A 19,572-nucleotide genomic window follows, 5' to 3' on the forward strand; every position below is an offset into this window, starting at 1 on the left:
ATCTATGCTAGATGAACGTTGTTATACATGTTTTCAATGATTTAAACTGTATACGTATTTTATATCTACGAAAATGTTGGGGTAAAACATGGGTAGATGTAATAGGTGATGTGTGATAAAATGATGAGAGGCCTCGATGTTGTTGTTGTTGATCCAGTCATCTAGCGGAGTATAGATGACGACCACGGACTCTTCTAGACAGTCCAGTGGAACACTAGCAGGCTCGCAACCTGTAGGTGTTGTGAACGATGTGTTCACCGGTGTACTCCATCCCCCACATGGTTGCCTATTAGGACATTTATTGCTGAGGAATCCCCTTAGCAGTAGTGTCCGTCCCGATGATGATCCTTAGGCTAGGTCCCTTATGATAGGTGTTTAGGGACGTAAAGTGAGGATAACGGGAACGGGTAATCGGGTTATTGTTGATTGATGAAATTAATAAACTTATTGTGGGTTGAAAACCCTATGTGCTCACCAGGCTCCCAAGCCTGACCCACTCAGTTTTATGTATTACAGGTAGTGGCGCATGAGCATAGGTGTGATGTTTTGGACGAGGGATTACGGATATAGGCCTGTAGATATGAAATAATGTAGTAAGGCTTATATTGTACTGTTTATGCTTTTGATCTGTACGAACATGACATCCCGAGTCTTTTAATGAAATACATTTCTATGGAAATGCTTTTGATAAATCTTTATCATATTTTTGTTTTGGGACAAATTCCGCAACACTTTCATTTAAAATGTAACTCTGATTTTTAAACAAAGCATAAACAAACCGGTCTTTTCTGGCCGTGATTTTGGGGATGTCACATGAAAGGTTAGGGTTTGGGGAGGATGACTGTTATCTATGGAGGCTGAGGTAAGGGAGGTTTGATTCTCAACATGTTGCTTATATAGGCCCCAAACGCTAAATATTAGGGTTTTCACACTGACATTAGTACGCCCAACTTACACAAGTGTATGCCCAGTATACTAAAGGTAGACCTTAGTACGCTTAGCGTACTGTTATGTACGCGTAGCGTACTCCTTCTTAGCCCAAGGTTGAAACTTTGGCCCTTAAACTTGTCTTGGCTCAACACTTCCAACTCCAAGGACCATAAATGACAAGGTAATGATAGAGGAGGGTTTGGAAATACCTGCACAAATCTCGGGATGTTACAACCAAATCAGTAGATATCCAAACTCGCCCCGTAACCCGTAGGTTTTTTGAATAATCAAACACATTTTACAAAAATCCTAAAATCAAATTTATTAAATAAAAAAATGTTAATTTACAATACACGTTACGTACTCGTGGACGTTCAACTGGAACTATAATCATTATTGTAGTTACTTCCGATTTGTTTTTGAGCGTCAATTACATTGATAGAGAATAGTAATTACAAATTTTCTTCTGGTTGAAAAATGATTTAATTGATTTATAAATAAAATTGGTGATTACATGATGAAATATAAATGAAATGACACCATGATTCTAGACAGAAGACTGAAAGTCTAGAAGTTTAGTCTACGAGTCGTATGTAAAAACAGTTTAGTCCTTGGCCTTTTTTCTTTGGATTTTCGATTGGAATTTAAAGTAAACATTAGGTAGTCTAAAATATAAATGTATAATTCTAAAATTTATGTGGGGCGGGTTATAAACGGAGCATGTAACACCGTAAAATTTTAAAAAAAAAATTCACATTTTTAAACACATTTTTCCAAACACATGTATCAACAAAATCCCATTGTATCATAACTTTGTTTCACAAAATATTTCCCAAGATCAAAATACATAAAAATCCATGCATGTGTACGAATCATGCCGGCGCCTTCCCGCGATCATCGCTGGTACCTGAAACACATAACGCATAACACTGTAAGCATAAAGCTTAGTGAGTTCCCCAAAATACCATACAGAACACATACTAGCCACTCGAGGCTATAACTCTGTAGGCTCGTGGGCCCTAACTCTGTGGACCCACTGGTCCTAACTCTGTGAACCTTTCGGATCAAAATCAGATATACTCTGATAAACACATGATATAAACCACATAGAAATAATGAAGTACAACACATCACATAATAGCATATGATAACTCTGTCACATAACTCTAATTTACCACTCAAGGTAAAGTATAGTGAGAAGACTCAACTCAGATGTCCCGGTAAATCACTGACTCGGTAGAAATACGATCTAGCCTCCGCCTAAACACATAAAGTAATATTCTCATAAATATAACTCTCATAACTAGACTCAACCCTCTCTAGGCACCCTCAGAAGGATAAAAGACTATTTTACCCCTCCTTTGGCTCAAAAGCCCTCATTGTTGACTAAACCCTAAAAGTCAACCAAAGTCAACGGTCAAACTTTGACCCGACTCGTCGAGTGCACTTGGGCAACTCGGTAAGTCCACATGTGTCCACTAACTCTTTAGTCCCATTTAACGCACCGAGTCCCTCCCTTTACTCGATGAGTCCCCAGGTATGAATCGCGGGGCCACCTCGACTCAACTCGTCGAGTCTCAAGAACAACTCGGCGAGTACATGCCATGCACAAACTCCATTGACCTCCTGAGGTCAGATCTGTTCCTCTAATCCATAGATCTGGCCTTCCTAAGCATAATAATCACGTAAAGATCCAAGGGTTAAGATGTCTGGACCTCTTTGAGTCAAGATCCAAGGCATAAACTCGAGAAGGGACCAATTGCTCCACATAACCATCCTCAAAAGAGGTTAGAAAACCCTAACTCTAAGAATCAATACCAAAACTGAAGAAGGTCCGAATAAATACCTCAAGTTGAAGTCTCTAGACTCTGAAACCACTAGAATCACACTTCCTTCAGTCTCCTCTTGCTCTTGATCACCTTCTTCTTGCTAAACCAAAGATAGAAAGATCAAATATAGCTTCTCCTTCCTCCCAAACGATTTAGCTCACTTAGGGTTCTCTCAAGGGACTGGTAGCCGCAATGGGGGACTATGAGTGCCTTTAAATATGCTGCAACCCCGGGGGATTAGGGTTTCATTAAACAGCGTGGACTCGCCGAGTCCACTAATGGACTCGTCGAGTTCGGTCGCGAACCTGGATGATAATCTATGACCATACTCGACGAGTCTAAGCATCAACTCGCCGAGTTCTTTCAAAAATTCCAAAAATCAAAATATTAGAATAATATACCTAGGAATCCGGATGTTACAATCCCCCCCCCCTAGAATCAGACTTCTCCCTCGAAGTCTCATTCTGCAAACAACTCTGGATGCTGCTCACGCATCTCGCGCTCCGGCTCCCAAGTCAGCTCTGACCCTTTCCTATGCTGCCATTGCACCTGCACCAGAGGTACTTCCTTGTTCCTCAGAACCTTGACCTTCCGATCTCTAATTTCCACCGGTCTCTCAACATAGTTCATGCCTACATCCACCTGAATATCCCCTAACGGTACCAGTGCTGACTCGTCAGCTATACACTTTCTCAACTACGACACGTGAAAAGTGTCGTGAATCTGACCCAACTCCGCGGGTAGCTCCAAACGGTAGGCTACCCTGCCTACTCTCGCGATCACCTTAAAAGGTCCAATATACCGAGGCCCCAACTTGCCCCTCTTCCTGAATCGGATCACTCCTTTCCAAGGAGAGACCTTCAAGAGTACGAAGTCACCGACCTGAAACTCGAACTCGGACCGACGCCTGTCCGCATAACTCTTCAGACGACTCTGAGCGGTCAACAACCTCTGTCTAACCAGTTGTATCTGCTCAGTCGTCTGAAGCACAATCTCCGTACTACCCATCACACGTTGTCCTACCTCTCCCCAGTAAATGGGGGTCCGACACCTCCTCCCATACAACAGCTTAAAGGGTGGCATACCAATGCTCGAATGATGTCTTTTGTTGTAGGAAAACTATGCCAAAGGTAAATATGTGTCCCAACTCCCGCTGAAATCCAACACACACGCTCGGAGCATGTCCTTGAGCGTCTGGATCGTCTGCTCGCTCTACCCGTCAGTCTGTGGGTGGTATGTGGTACTAAAATGCAGCCTCGTACCCAACTCTTCATGAAATTTCTTCCAGAATCTGGAAGTGAAATGCACATCTCGATCTGAGGCAATCGAGATCGGCACTCCATGCCGCAATACCACCTCCCTCACGTACATCTCTGCCAATTTCTCTGCGGAAGAGCTCTCATTGATAGCAAGGAAATGAGCGCTTTTCATCAACTGGTCTACAATCAACCAAATTGCATCGACGTCCCTCGCAGTCCTTGGAAATTTGGTGATAAAGTCCATAGTAATATGTTCCCACTTCCACTCAGGAACCTCTAACGGTTGCAACTTACCATGTGGTCTCTGGTGTTCAGCGTTAACCCGGCGACAAGTTAAGAACCTCTCAACAAACCACGCAACGTCCCTCTTCATACAGGGCCACCAATATTCCCTCTGTAGGTCCAAATACATATTAGTGGCCCCGGGGTGGATCAAGAACTTCGATCAATGTGCCTCTTCCATCAAAATGGTACGCGTTCCGCCCACAAACGGTACCCAAATCCGACCCTGAAATTTCATAAGTCCTCGGCTATCGGTAACAAACTCCGATACCTGTCCGATAACTCGCTCCCTCTTTTGGTTTTTTGATCTCACAGCCTCAGCCTGGGTCCCTCGAATGGTGTCCAACACCGGAGTCATCATTGTCAATCTCATACAAACGTCCCGTATCGGGACGCTCTCCGTCCTATGGCTCAGGGCATCGACTACTACGTTAGCCTTACCCGGGTGGTACAGGATCTCACAATCATAATCCTTTACCACATCCAGCCATCTCCTCTGCCGCATGTTCAAGCTGGGCTGATCCATCAAGTACTTCAGGCTCTTGTGATCCGTGTATATGGTACACCGGACCCCATACAGATAGTGACGCCAGATCTTGAGGGCGAACACCACTGCCCCCAACTCTAAATTGTGGATGGGATACCTTGCCTCATGAGGCTTCAGCTGCCTCGATGAATATGCTATCACGTGCCCCCTCTACATAAGCACCGCTCCCAACCCTGATATCGACACATCACAATATACCACAAAGTCCTCCATTCCTTCCGGAAGGGCTAACACCAGGGCTTCGCATAACCTCTGACGAAGTGTCTCAAAGGAGGCATGCTGCTCTGGGTCCCATGAGAAAGCAACGCCCTTCCGGGTCAACTTGGTGAGTGGCACGACGATCGTGGAGAAATCCCTAATAAATCTTCAATAATAGCCTGCCAATCCTAGGAAACTCCTGATCTCTGTAGGTGACCTCGGCACCTCTTAATTCATCACCGCCTCAATCTTGGCCGGATCGACCAATATCCCTTTCTGGTTAACGAGATGCCCTAGGAACTGGACCTCTCATAACCAAAAATCACACTTGGAGAATTTGGCGTAAAGCCTCTCCGATCTCAGAAGTCCGAGGATCTCTCTCAGATGTTCCTCATGCTGTTCTTTGGATCTCGAATACACCAATATGTCATCAATGAACACGATCACCGAGCGATCCAACATTGGACTACACACTCTGTTCATGAGGTCCATGAACACTGCCGGCGCATTGGTGAGCCCGAAAGGCATCACAACGAACTTGTAATGCCCGTAACGAGTCCTAAACGTTGTCTTCTAGATGTCCTCATCTCGCACCCTCACCTGATGATATCCCGACCTCAAATCGATCTTGGAGAGCCAAGATGCTCCCTATAACTGATCGAACAAATCATCGATCATCGGCAACGGGTAACGGTTCTTGACCGTCAACTTATTCAATTCCCTGTAATCAATGCACATTTGGTGTGAGCCATCCTTTCTCTTAACAAAAAGGATAGGCGCTCCCCATGGCGAACTGCTCAGCCGAATAAACCCCTTCCCCAGCAGCTCCTAAAGCTACGAGGATAACTCTTGCATCTATGCAGGTGCAAGGCGATAAGGTGCCTTGGCGATAGGCGTAGCTCCCGGAACCAAATCGATGCTGAACTCAACCTGCCTCTCGGGAGGCACACCTGGTAACTCTTCTGGAAATACGCTCGAGAACTCACGTACTATCGGAACCTCATCAACTGACCTCGGTCTCTATGAACCAACCCTCGTATCCATCACACATGCTACAAATCCCTTACAGCCCTGCTATAGACTCTGTCTCGCTTTAGCGGCTAAACAAAATGCCGACCCAGAACGCGTACCCTCGTCGTATATGGTAAGAACTCCCCCACTAGGGTCTCATATGGTCACCAGCTGTCTCTCGCAGTCGATAACTGCTCCAAACTTGCTCAACCAGTCGATGCCCACGATGACACAGACACCTCCCATCGCAATAGGAACTAAATCAATCGGGAACTTAATGCCTAAAATCTCGAGTACACATCCTCGGATCACCTCGGTGGCATACACCGCTCTCTCATCAGCTATGGAAACTCTCAGAGGTCGACTCATCACCTCTCGACTAATACTGATGTGATGACTAAAAGCCAAAGATACAAAAGACCGACTCGCACCCGAGTCAAATAACACCAAGGAAGGTACAAAATTCACAAGAAAAGTACCTATTCATATCATATTATAAGCACAATAACTCAACATAAAAGTAAATATATGAAAGAATACATACCAGCAACAATATCGGGCACTACACGAACCTCCTCTGCAGTCAACTGGAAGGCTCTCCCTCGCGCCTTCGGTACCTCGGCCTTCACTGGCCGGCTCTCAGTAGCTTTGATAGCAGCAGGGGAAGATCCATGAGGTGCTCCTTGGGTAGTCCCTCATAATTGTGGACACTCTGCCTTGTGGTGTCCAGTCTAGTTGCAGTGAAAGCATACTGCAAACCCATTGGGGCAATCCTTGGCCATATGCCCCTCCTTGCCACATTTGTAGCAAGACCTCGCTCTACACACCCCCTCGTGGCTCTTACCGCACTTGCCACAAGTGCGGCCCTTCTGAGTCCCAGATTGTGAATCAGCGGGCTTGACCCGCTTGGATGTCGGCTGGACTGTGTCGGTCGCCGATCCCTCGCCTGAGACTCAGCCTCCTCCCTAGCCTGGGTCTCCAGCTCTATCTCCCTCTTCCGGGTATTTGCCTGAAGCTCAACAAATGTTCAATACATCGAGTTCGCCATGAACTCCCGCATATCCCTCCTCAAAATGCTCATGTAGCAGCTCATACGTGCCTGCTCAGAGGACACGTGCTCTGGGCAAAACATCGCCTGCTCATGGAACTTCCTCGTAATCACCGTAACATAATCAGTACCCTGCTTGAGGGTCAAAAACTCCTGGGCCAAATGCTCCCTTTCCACCTGGGGAACGTACTCATCTCGGAACAGAGTAATGAACCTCTCCCAAGTCACTGCAGCAAGCTCAGCAGGTGAATAATGCGCCGTCACAAACTTCCACCAATCCTTCGCTCCCAAGCGAAGCTGGTTCAGCATGAACCGGACCCTCAAATGCTCAGGAGACGAGCAAGTAAAGAAACATCCCTCTATGTCTAATATCCACCTCATCGCCGCAATCAGGTCCTGGGTCCCATCAAACTCTGGTGGTTTTGTGTTGCTGAACTCCCAGAACAGCAACGCATCACCACCCTGCGGTCTAGCCGCAGCTACAGCTGCAGTGGCCGCAACAACAACAGCCTCAGAAAGAGCAGCGTATCTCTCATCAAATGTCTCTATCAGGGTGGTCTTAATAGACCCAAACATCTCTGGAATCTCATCGCGGATGGCAGCATCCACCTCATCATGAATCATCTGGCGGAGCTCCTCGTCGCTCACACCCCCTCCACTGGTCCTTGTTCTGTGACGTGTCCCTACCATGATGCCTCTCTGAAATACAACACAAGATATCAGTAATTTGCTCGGACATACACACACTCGATATCCCAACCCTACTTGATCTCTGGTACCCTAAGGATTCTTACTTGGGTTGCGCACTGACCGGTGCCTTAGATAGTACGGGCCCTATACTACCGACCACACCGACTCAACGTTCACACCAAGTCCTCCTCCCAGAGCCCCAAATCCCAAGTACGCTATTCTCTCTAATCATGTGCCACTCACTAGCAAATCTCTCATAAGCTCCTTGCTGCTATCTCAACACTCTCAAGCATTCCTAATAGCAAAATCCCTAGACTAAGGCATCATATATCAGACCACTCTAGTCCTAATAAGAATACCTAGTCTTACTCTAGCATGCATAATATAATTCATCATATAGCATAGCATACCATTTCTTTTACAACTTATTATAAGGGTATTTTGGGAAATCACCATTCGGGCGCTGGCTAATCGTACACACGGTTCTGCTCTGTTTGTTTCAAAACTCTTTTTACTCCTTTAAAAAAGAATTTACTTTATTATCAATTTTTTCCTCAAATCCTCAGTTTGAGTTCAAATACGCTCGAAGATGCATCCGAATCCCTTAAACCAAGGCTATGATACCAAATTGTAACACCGTAAAATTTAAAACAAATTTTCACATTTTTAAACACATTTTTCCAAACACATTTATCAACAAAATCCCATTGTATCATAACTTTGTTTCACAAAATATTTCCCAAGATCAAAATACATAAACATCCATGCGTGTGTACGAATCATGCCAGGGCCTTCCTGCGATCATCGTTGGTACCTGAAACACATAGCACATAACACTGTAAGCATAAAGCTTAGTGAGTTCCCCAAAATACCATACATAACACATACTAGCCACTCGAGGCTATAACTCTGTGGGCTTGTGGGCCCTAACTCTGTGGACCCTCTGGTCCTAACTCTGTGAACCTTTCGGTTCTAACTCTGATATACACATGATATAAACCACATAGAAATAATTCAGTACAACACATCACATAATAGCATACGATAACTCTATCACATAACTCTAATTTACCACTCAAGGTAAAGTATAGTGAGAAGACTCACCTCAAATGTCCCGGTAAATCACTAACTCGGTAGAAATACGATCTAGCCTCCGCCTAAACACATAAAGTAATACTCTCATAAATATAACTCTCAGAACTAGACTCAACCCTCTCTAGGCACCCTCAAAAGGATAAAAGACCATTTTACCCCTCCTTTGGCTCAAAGGCCCTCATTGTTGACCAAACCCTAAAAGTCAACCAAAGTCAACAGTCGAACTTTGAGCCGACTCATCGAGTGCACTTGGGCAACTCGGTGATTCTACATGTGTCCGCTAACTCTTTAGTCTCGTTTAACGCACCGAGTCCCTCTCTTTACTCGACGAGTCCCCAGGTATGAATTGCGGGGCCACCCCGACTCAACTCACCGAGTCTCAAGAACAACTCGGCAAGTACATGCGATGCACAAACTCCATTGACCTCCTGAGGTCAGACCTATTCCTCTAATCCATAGATCTGGCCTTCCTAAGCATAATAATCATGTAAAGTCCAGACCTTGACACTCATATATCATCTAGATGGTCTCATTTGGTGATTTTAACCCCAAAAATGACATTCTAAGCTCATAACTCCCATGACAACTCATAAAGCTCCAAGGGTTAAGATCTCTGGACCTCTTAGATTCCAGATCCAAATCATAAACTCGAGAAGGGACCAATTGCTCCACATAACCATCCTCAAAAGAGGTTAGAAAACCCTAACTCTAAGAATCAATACCAAAACTGAAGAAGGTCCGAATAAATACCTAAAGTTGAAGTCTCTGGACTCTGAAACCACTAGAATCACACCTCCTTCAGTCTCCTCTTGCTCTTGATCACCTTCTTCTTGCTAAACCAAAGATAGAAAGATCAAATATAGCTTCTCCTTCCTCCCAAACGATTTAGCTCACTTAGGGTTCTCTCAAGGGACTGGTAGCCGCAATGGGGGACTATGAGTGCCCTTAAATAGGCTCCAACCCCGGGGGATTAGGGTTTCATTAAACAGCGTGGACTCGCTGAGTCCACTAATGGACTCGCCGAGTTCAGTCGCGAACCCGAATGATAATCCGCGACCCTACTCGACGAGTCTAAGCACTAACTCGCTGAGTTCCTTCACAAATTCAAAAAATAAAAATATTAGAATAATATACCTGATAATCCGGATGTTACAGAGCAGATCGGTGATGATCCATACCCGACACTTTTAATAAAAGGGTTAGTGGGTACGAGTCATTAACGGGTAAACAGATCGAAAACTATGCGCCAAACTCATATAATTGTTAAGGGTTTGGATCGGATCATGGTCAAAACCCGCTCCATTACCAGGCCTACTAGGCCTGTTTTCTTCTAGCATACCTATAATGAAGGAAATCATCTCATCTTTAAGAACCTTTTTCCTAAATATGACAATTCCCTAGCACATATCAAAGATTTGGCCAAACTATTTTCCTTGACCTTGTTGCCAAATATATTGAAACCTAGTTATTTGATGGCAAGGATGGAGCCAAGAACATAAAATAAAAGGAAGGTGTTTGGCTGGGTTGAATATCATGGTGGCCCATCTCCGGGTTGACTTTTGATTTTATCCAACCTCTTTCCTTCTAAGAACCCTAAATCTTTAAATCGACATGATAAAAGATATTCAACAACAAGATGAATAAATTAATAGTTGGCGGTTATACACTGATGAGTAATTAGATGAGTTTAGGTTTTGTTGGTCTTTGCTCCATAGTTAGAGAAATCTTTCCTGGTGTTTGTTCAATCATCAAACTATTTTGCAAGTTTTGAAAAAAAACCCCTCCAATTATGGAAATCGAAACTGTGCTGGTGTAATACCGAGAGAGTGTGAAAAGGAGACGAAGAGATATGGGTGATTTTTGATTTCGCATGTTTTTTCTGGAACCGTTTTCGTAAAGCTATGATTTTACAAGTTTTTAAAAAAGATTGACGATCATTTTTGATTTTCTGAAACTATTTGGGTTTTGGTTAGATTTTTATTTTGAGTTTGATTTCTAAAATGATTTTTGATTTCTAGAACCATGTGGCTTACAGGTTTTTTTTTTTTTTTTTTTTTTTTTTTTTTTTTTTTTTTTTTTTTTTTTTTTTTCGATTTCCAATTTTTGGATGTGGAGGTGAAATATGCAAATTTGAGAGGGGGGGGGGGGGGGGGGGGGTAATAGAAGGATGATGAGAGTAGGAGAGAAAGATATAAAAGAGGATAATGGGTTGGTAAATGTAGGATGATGAGAGTAAGTTTAGAGAACAATTGATTGGTAAGAGTAGAACCATAAAAAAGAATAATAAGTGGCTAATGGGAAGATAAGAGTGAAAGGTGGTGGGAATAGGGCCCTATTTCTTTTCAATTTATCAATAATAATAAATATTATCACATTGATTGAAAAATAACTACCCAAAGTGCATTATGGTAATTTTAAATTTGAAATGGACTAAAATCGTAACAAAATCGTCATTCAGAGATGAAACATGCAAGTTTTAAACATACAAAAAACAATTTGAATTAATTTTTTTGAAAAAAAACCAAACATGTCTTTTTTTACTTGCACGAAGGACGATTTGTGCAATTTGCTCTTCATTATTTTTTTTTTTTTTTAAGTTTAAGAACCAAAACTGCAATATAACTTCTAACTTATTACGACAAATCTCTTTTCTTATATAAATGACCTCCTTACTATGACATTTTTGTTTTGGTGTGTTATCACAAATCCTTTGATCACTAGAATGTTACAATCTCCCTTTCTTTGTTATAATATTAATAATAACGGATTTAAAAAAATACTATATTTATTTATATTTTTAATATAATAATAATAATAATACTAATAATTTTTTTGTTTACAGAAAAATCCAAATATTCTCATTACATCAAATTTTTAATATTTTATGAGTTTATAAAATAATCCTAACTTAATTTGTTAGGATTCTAACGAATTAAAAACAAATTTTTTTACCGGATTTAAAAAAAAAAAAAAAAATTAATATAAAATTAAAACGTAAAATTTAGATTTTATTGGATATTTATGTTTTTATTGTCACCCAAATTAGAAAAATCCGGAGGCACGGAGCTCTCGCTCGTTCTCCGACCCCCAAAAGACGACGACACAGGCGCACAACTCTGAAACTTCGCACCCTCAACGGCGGCGACCGACCTCTGCTCCGAGTCCTAGGCTCCGAGTGGCAACACTTCATTTCCTGTACAATACCTGAAAACCCTAGGCTCCGACTCGGAGTGGCAAGACTTCCAGACTTCCGGTATGTTTTTCCTTTTTCCACACTAAAATAAAAAATAGACTTCCAAAAGATCCTTCTTTTGCATAAATTGTTTGATTCCGTGCATCCAGTGTATGGCGATTATGCCACTGGCATTAATCATTAGGGTTTGGAGAAGTGAAGGGAGTTAAGGCGTAGGACAGACACAAAATAATTTTATAACTCCCATTACTGGTCTTGTTTTCTATCTATGTACATTAACTTTATCTGTGAAAGCAAAGCATAGACTCTGGGAAAATTGATATTTTTTGATTAATCAATTGATATATTTGATCACACTCAACGCAACATTGCAAAAAAGGGATTATTGTTGTTCGCCATGTCAAAGTCTGTGATTGCATTTAAATTGTCCTGTTTTTGATTAATCACATGATAACCATGAGATTTCCTTATGTCTTTACTTTTTTAGAGAATTGAAATGATGAATTCATTATATTGATTGATCTTTTATGTAGCAGACTCAATTTTACAATGAACAAAGGAGGAGCAGGTGGTGGCACAAGTGGGGCAGGTGGTCCCACAGCTGCAGCAGCAGCAGCTGCTGCCCAAAAACAGAAATCTTTACAGCAGAGAGTTGATAATGATATTGGAAGTATTGTTGACAATTTCAGCATTGTTGTTAATGTTGCAAGGGTAAACTTTCTATCTTGTTTCCTTCAAGAAAGAATTGTTATCAGTAAAGTTTGGTAGTGTTTGGTATGATGGAATCTGAGAATGAATGGAATGGAATGGAATGACTGATTCCATTCCATCTTCTGAATTATGTTGTAGGTCAATGATCCTCCTGTCAGAAACTCACAAGAAGCTTTCATGATGGAAGTGCGTGCATCAAGAATGGTAAGAAGAAAAATTAATACAATCATCAAATTTTTTAAACTAATGATGGAAAGGAATGTACAACTTGTTAAACAACAGGTACAAGCAGCGGATTCTTTGCTGAAATTGGTATCAGAGTTGAAGCAAACAGCAATATTTTCAGGATTTGCATCATTGAATGATCATGTGGAACAGAGAACAGAGGAACTAAACCATCAAGCTGAAAAGACTGATAAAATATTAGCAAGAATTGGTGAAGATGCTGCTGCTAGCCTTAAGGAAATGGAATCACATTACTATTCATCTGTTGTTAGGTCAACAAAGTCAAACCAACAATTTCATGATCAATGAACATTAATTATGTCAATTTGTATGCTATTTGATCACTAGATGTGTTTTTGTTACTAAACTTTGTATGTTTTGTGTTTTAGGGGTTGTGTTAAAAGTTAAAACCAAGGGTTAAAGACAAATTTGTGTAAAATACATACAGTCGATTCGTATACTGATGTTGATAAACTTTGTATGAGAATCTGTATGTTCTGAAGATTTATGAACTACCTAGAGAAAAGTTAATATTTTCAATTATTAACTTCAATTACTTAGATACCTAGAAATGTACGAATTTTTGGGATTGTGAAGTACCCATTTTGAGTTATCGAATGTTTGTGAAGTACCCACTTTGAGTTGATTAAGGAGTTGAAATGAAGTGAGGAAGGGGAGATTGAGGTTTGAATGACAAACAAAGCCAATTGTTTAATGCTACTATCACATCTATTTGTTATGTAGGTTATCGCAAATTATTTTTGTATTGGGATAGTTTTATGATGGATTTGAAGGTGTTGAATGAGAAACTAATTGAAAGATATTAAGGAGTTTATGGGGAAGGAATTGAAGGAGGTGAAAGAGTTGAGTGAGTTGAAGGAAGAGAAGATGAAGAAATTGGTGAAAAAGATGGTGTTTTGCTTTAACATGATGTACAAGAATGTCTTCTCTTCTTTTCTTTTCTTTTCTTTTCTTTTTTCCTTTTTTTAGAGCTACACTAATTAGCAATGCACTTTCTTTTTTTTTTTTCTTTTTCAAACTTGCACTACATAGCAATGTACTTTAGTCTTTGGGTTAGGATGTTTAGATCATCCATATCAGTGCAATACAACTAGTCTTTCAAATGTGTCAAATCAAATTTTGTAATTACCTCTATATCAGTGCAATACCAATCATCTTTCACATATGGTCCTTGTTTCCACATCAACAACTTCTTTATTTTTATATAAAATATTTACTTTACTATTAATTCAAAAATAAAATACTATGAATAATGACCGTGTGTAATCTAAATACAAAAAATAATTAAAATACATGCTCATCAAATAATAATGAACTTGATGATTAATCTGAAAAAAGAGGATGTTTAAAACAAAATCTAGTGATCAAACATATTGTTATTAAAATAATAAAAAGGAAATTAATTAATTATAATATTGATATAAACTAGGTATGAAACTCATCTATTACATGAGTTTATTTAAAAAGAAAAACTAAATGTAAAATTCTAAACATTTGAGAAGTTTGAATTTATAAGAAAAATAAAAAAAAATTAAATTATAAAAATTAAAGTGTCTTTTTCTCTACATTTAAACAAATAATTTAGATAAATAAATAAAGGAAATTAATGAAGCTTTAATTTAGTAATTTTAAAATTAAAAGGAAAGTTTATTAAAAAAATTAATATGCATTTATTATTGCATCTAAATACTATGCAAAATTAATAAAATAGAAAAACCATAAAATAACATGTGAAATAAAAATTAATTCAAAATAACTACAAAATAACATTTGACAAATTAAAGGAGAGTGCGACAGTAGTAAAAACAAAACTTTCATTTATTAGAATAGATAAGTATATTGAATTATTGATATATAAAAATGATAGGTCCATTTGTGCTTTGCAAGCTTGCTGAAAAAAGGGATACGTTGAGTTGGCTTTCAAATCAAATCCACATATCTCAGGACTAGTAGACAATACATCATGTTCGTAACAACACTATGTGCATGATATTGATCAATTAAATTTTGAGGTATCACAATTTTTGTTTTGTGATATATAGTATGTATCGATGTGTTCAAATCTGAATATCCAAAAAATTTAGATAGTATATATCATCATATTGATATCCAACCCGTATCTAAAATATTGGATACAAATTGAGATATTAAATTGGATATCCGAAAATACTAAACTCCCAAAAAAAAAAATTAGACGTTATCCACTATAAACCGAGATTATTTTCCTTTTCATTTCATTAATTAACCAGTTATGTGAAATATACTATGGTAATATATTTTTAAATAGCAAATATTTAAAGGGAAAAACTCAAAAACTAAATAAAAAGGCATAAGTAGTGTCCCTAAACAAAATCCAACTCTCCCGATCTATTATAATTTGAATTAAAAAATATTTTAAAAAATAAATATAAATATACTTTTTCGGATATCAATATCCAAAATATTCGGAAATTCAAAAAACTAATATTTGTATCTGCGACATCCCCAATTTCACGGTCATAAAAGACCGATTTGTTTATGCTTTGTTTTTAAAATCAGAGTAATATTTTAAAGAAAACAGTTGCGAAATTTGTTCTCAAACCAAAATATGATAAAATTTTATCAAAGCATTTCTTTAAAGAAATGTATTTTCATTATATAAAAAAATTTCGGGATGTCATGTTCAATACAAACTAAAAGCATAAACAGAACAAAATAGACCTTACAACAATTATTCATAACTACTGGCCTATAATCCAAAATCTCTCGTTATGTCAGCCAACTTATGCTCTCGTACCATTACCTGTAATATAAGGAAAATTGAGAGGGTCAGGCTTGGGAGCCTAGTGAGCATATAGGGTTTTCAACCCATAATAATATAATTACTATATTCAATTATCGAACAATCAATCTAATTACCCACCCCCATTATCTCTATTTATTTCTTAAAGATTTATCCAAAGAACTGATTACCCTTCTCCCATTCATTCCTAAGGATCGCCCTAAGGAACTGGCACAAAGTCTAGTGCTGCCAAGGTTCTTAGATTACCTCTGGTGAATATGCAATTCACAATAATTAATGAACACCTAATGAACACTTAGTTCTAATATTACCCGATGAACACCTAGTTCACAAACACTTAATGAACACTTAGTTCAAATATCCCTGATGAACACTAAGTTCAAATATCTAACGAACACTTAGTTCGAATATCCTTAGTGAACCCAATCACCTAAGGAACACAGAGTACGAAAGCTCTTAGTTCAAACAATGTGATAATAAAGTATATATCGATCCTGCAAAACCACCAATATTATAAACGCATATAAATCATATTTCTAAAACAATATATCCCATCCCGTCGATCCCCACATACTGACCCTATACAATGATCTTACGAGATCTAGCCTAAGGAATCGGTATGAACGACAAACTAACAAAGCTGCTTCGGAAATTCCCTGAAAACAAAAGAGGATCAATAAAGACATCAAATGAGGGGAATGGAATAAGTTTCACCACGAAGCTTCATTCGTAAAAGAAAGAACCATAAGACATTTTAAGTCAAGGGTATTTATCTAGATAACAATGCCTAGGTGTGGTCCGACTATCATGAGGTATTATACCCCCGGACTCTCCCTATCCAACATCGAACTTTGCCTAGCAGTGGCCTGAATACATGAGGTATTTCACCCCCAGACGCATCCTATTCAGCAATATGACACCAGATGTACCTAGAAGTGGTATAATACCGACATACTTTATTAGACAGTCTACAAAGTTCCCTTAATTACTTCGTGAAAGAAAACGCTGATATATGAAGCTCGGTCGATCACTTCATAAAAGAAACGCTGAATCCAAAGCTCTCTCAAAATAAAAGTATGGGGAAATACTACTAGAGTACTCCCGTACGCTCCCGTAACCGACACACAAAATTGTCAAGAAGACTTTGTACACGATAGTACTTCTGGCACATTATAGTACTCTGGTATGCAAAAGACTCGTACTTGAGAACATAATAGTACCCTGGCACAAGCAGCACCCAAGACACAGAGCTTTGAAAAGGACTTTGTACATAAAATGTACTTCTGTACATAGGACGTACTCCACCGATCATTAATCTCACCCCACACGTACTCTTAATAAGAGACTACCCAAAGTCCAATCTTAATTGAACTAAACATCCCTATTTAAGTCTTAACCCATCACTAAGCAAACCTACAATGTTTATAATCAATTTTTGATACTATCTCCATTTAGGAAACGCTAACTAATGTATACTCAACACAAGGTTTTAAGTAATAGTATCATATATACATATCTTAACACATATTGAACCATATCTGATTCGCACGTTGTATGTTATCAAATATATCTAACACGTATTTCGGACAATGACAAATACTTCACATACATATGTATATTTCATACTATAATCAATACTCGTATTAAAATCACATTTCTAAAAGGGACTATACACATGATACCTTATCGAATGAACACGTAGTTCTAAAATACATAATCCGTACTCCCGGATCTTAAATTTGCCTCATTACCTAATCCATATTCCCGGATCTAAAACTAACCTCTTGATCTGATCCATACTCTCGGATCTAAAACTAACCTCTTGATCTGATCCATACTCTCGGATCTAAAATTAGTTTATCTCTTTAATCTTTTATCTCATGGTCCAACCCATCTTTTATTACCTACCAACAACCTCATCTACCTATGTTCTATCCAACATATTTGTAGATACAAAATACATATAAAGTTTAACTCATTAAAACTTATATAATTTATCCATTCCACAATAATCTCAAATAAACAACAATATATTATACACAAGCACATATTTCATAGCAAATACTTAATATTTATGTGTTAGAAGAAAGTGACTACACACTCACCTAAAACATATACTTAATACATTCAAACAATACTTGTATTAAAATCGTGTTTATGAAAGGGACTATACAATCACTTGATCAGAAGATGATCGGGCAACACTACGGCTTGTAGAAGTAGTATTCTTCGGTGAAACTGTGATCTCTTCACACACCGGACCTCTCGCGGGCAGAGCTTCGGCTCGGAAACTCTTTTCTTCTCGGGATCTTCAGAACTTCAGGACTTGCTTCGTGTCTCGGGATGATACTGGGGCTTCGGGGGGGTTAAAATAGGGTTTATAGAGAGTATCGAGAGTGAGAGAGAGTGATAAACTAGCAACCTAAATCGACTGTCCTTCGATTTCTATTTATAGGGCTGATTTTATGGATTCACGTCGTGAATCTCAAATATTCACGTCGTGAGTTCAGTCGTCACTACATGCATCATCGCAAGTTGTGTCTGTCAGGCTTTAGAAGTCATAAATATCATGTTCACGTCGTGAACACTGTATTCACATCATGAACTATGACAGTTTTGGGGTATTGCGCCCTGAATTTAGAAATTCATAACTTTCGCATACGAACTCCGTTTTCGATGTTCTTTATATCCACGCGTAGGTAAAAACAAGATCTACAACTTTAATTTAGACTTTGTTGGCTAATTTTGACTTTATTTTAATATATTATTTTTAGTAGGCCGGGACAGGAAAACTCCGTTAGAAATTCATAACTCCTTCATCTGACGTCTATTTTCAACTGTCTCTTCACCGTTGCACTACTAATAACAAGATTTTCGATTCTCATTTAGATTGTTTCGAACAAAAATCACTCGATCTCAAATTTGGGTTTCGGGCTGCATACTGCTAAGCTGAAACTTAGAAAAATCATAACTTTCTCATACGAAACCAAATTTGGGCGTTCTTTTTATGCACGCTCTCGGTTTAAAGAATTCTACAACTTTTGTTTAGATCACTAAGGCTAAAAACCATTTTATCGTAAATTCATTATTTACGTCGCGCAGTGTCGTGCCAGTTCCGTCGCTAACCTTCGACAGGTCTTAACTTCTTCGTTATAACTCGGATTTCGACGTTCTTTATATGTACGGAATCCTTGTAACATATACTACAACTTATTTAACATTATTCATTCTAAATAATCTTCTATGAAAAAGTAATTTTTGACACTTAACATCTCTAAATTGACTAGCCCGGATCTACGGGCGTTACAGTATCCAAATCCGAAAAATCGAATATCTAATTTTTGGATTTCCGAAATTTAATTTAATTTTACATTTGATTTTCGAATACCGATATTTTTGAACATGTCTATGATTGGGTATATGTGAAAGATAATTATAAACAAACAACAAGAATAAACCGATAACCAAAATATGTATTTCCTTCTTGTAAGGCTAATAGGTGTGAGCTCGGTGAGGAGCCCAGTAACCTCGGCGCATACTAGGACCCCTCGGCTTGCCGAGCTCTGCTCGATATCTCGGTTAATATATGTCGAGTTTTGTTGACCAATGGGAAAGTGGGGTAGCTGGCAATGGCTACTTCCATTTAATTTAATTTTTTTATGTTTTTATAAAAACTTCCTATAAATACTACAACTTCAAACCATTTTAACTCATCAACATCAACTTACAACTCAGATACACTCTCTCAAAA

General features: G+C 38.9%; 1 protein-coding gene across 2 annotated transcripts; it reads left to right on the forward strand.

Annotated features, from left to right (window-relative positions):
- The first annotated feature begins 11,925 nt into the window (after positions 1-11,925).
- Positions 11,926-13,558, forward strand: LOC145031448 (mediator of RNA polymerase II transcription subunit 22a-like). Of its 2 annotated transcripts, none has more exons than XM_078980001.1 (4): positions 11,926-12,142; positions 12,616-12,793; positions 12,932-12,997; positions 13,076-13,558. In XM_078980001.1, exons 2-4 carry the CDS (start codon positions 12,632-12,634, stop codon positions 13,325-13,327), a joined length of 480 nt encoding a protein of 159 aa, XP_078836127.1. In that variant the 5' UTR covers positions 11,926-12,142; positions 12,616-12,631; the 3' UTR covers positions 13,328-13,558. The 2 variants fall into 2 exon arrangements, with proteins under 2 accessions (XP_078836127.1, XP_078836126.1); XM_078980000.1 differs by having other exon boundaries at positions 12,619-12,793.
- The last annotated feature ends 6,014 nt before the right edge of the window (positions 13,559-19,572 follow it).

Source organism: Lactuca saligna, chromosome 2, assembly GCF_052625555.1.
Source record: "Lactuca saligna cultivar CGN05327 chromosome 2, ASM5262555v1, whole genome shotgun sequence".
In the NCBI taxonomy this organism is placed as follows: domain Eukaryota; kingdom Viridiplantae; phylum Streptophyta; class Magnoliopsida; order Asterales; family Asteraceae; genus Lactuca; species Lactuca saligna.

Coding starts and splice junctions, on each gene's coding strand:
- LOC145031448 (XM_078980001.1), top strand. CDS start 12,632: ATGAACAAAGGAGGAGCAGGTGGTGGCACAAGTGGGGCAGGTGGTCCC. Junction 12,794..12,931: donor TTGTTGTTAATGTTGCAAGG/GTAAACTTTCTA, acceptor ATTATGTTGTAG/GTCAATGATCCTCCTGTCAG. Junction 12,998..13,075: donor AAGTGCGTGCATCAAGAATG/GTAAGAAGAAAA, acceptor GTTAAACAACAG/GTACAAGCAGCGGATTCTTT.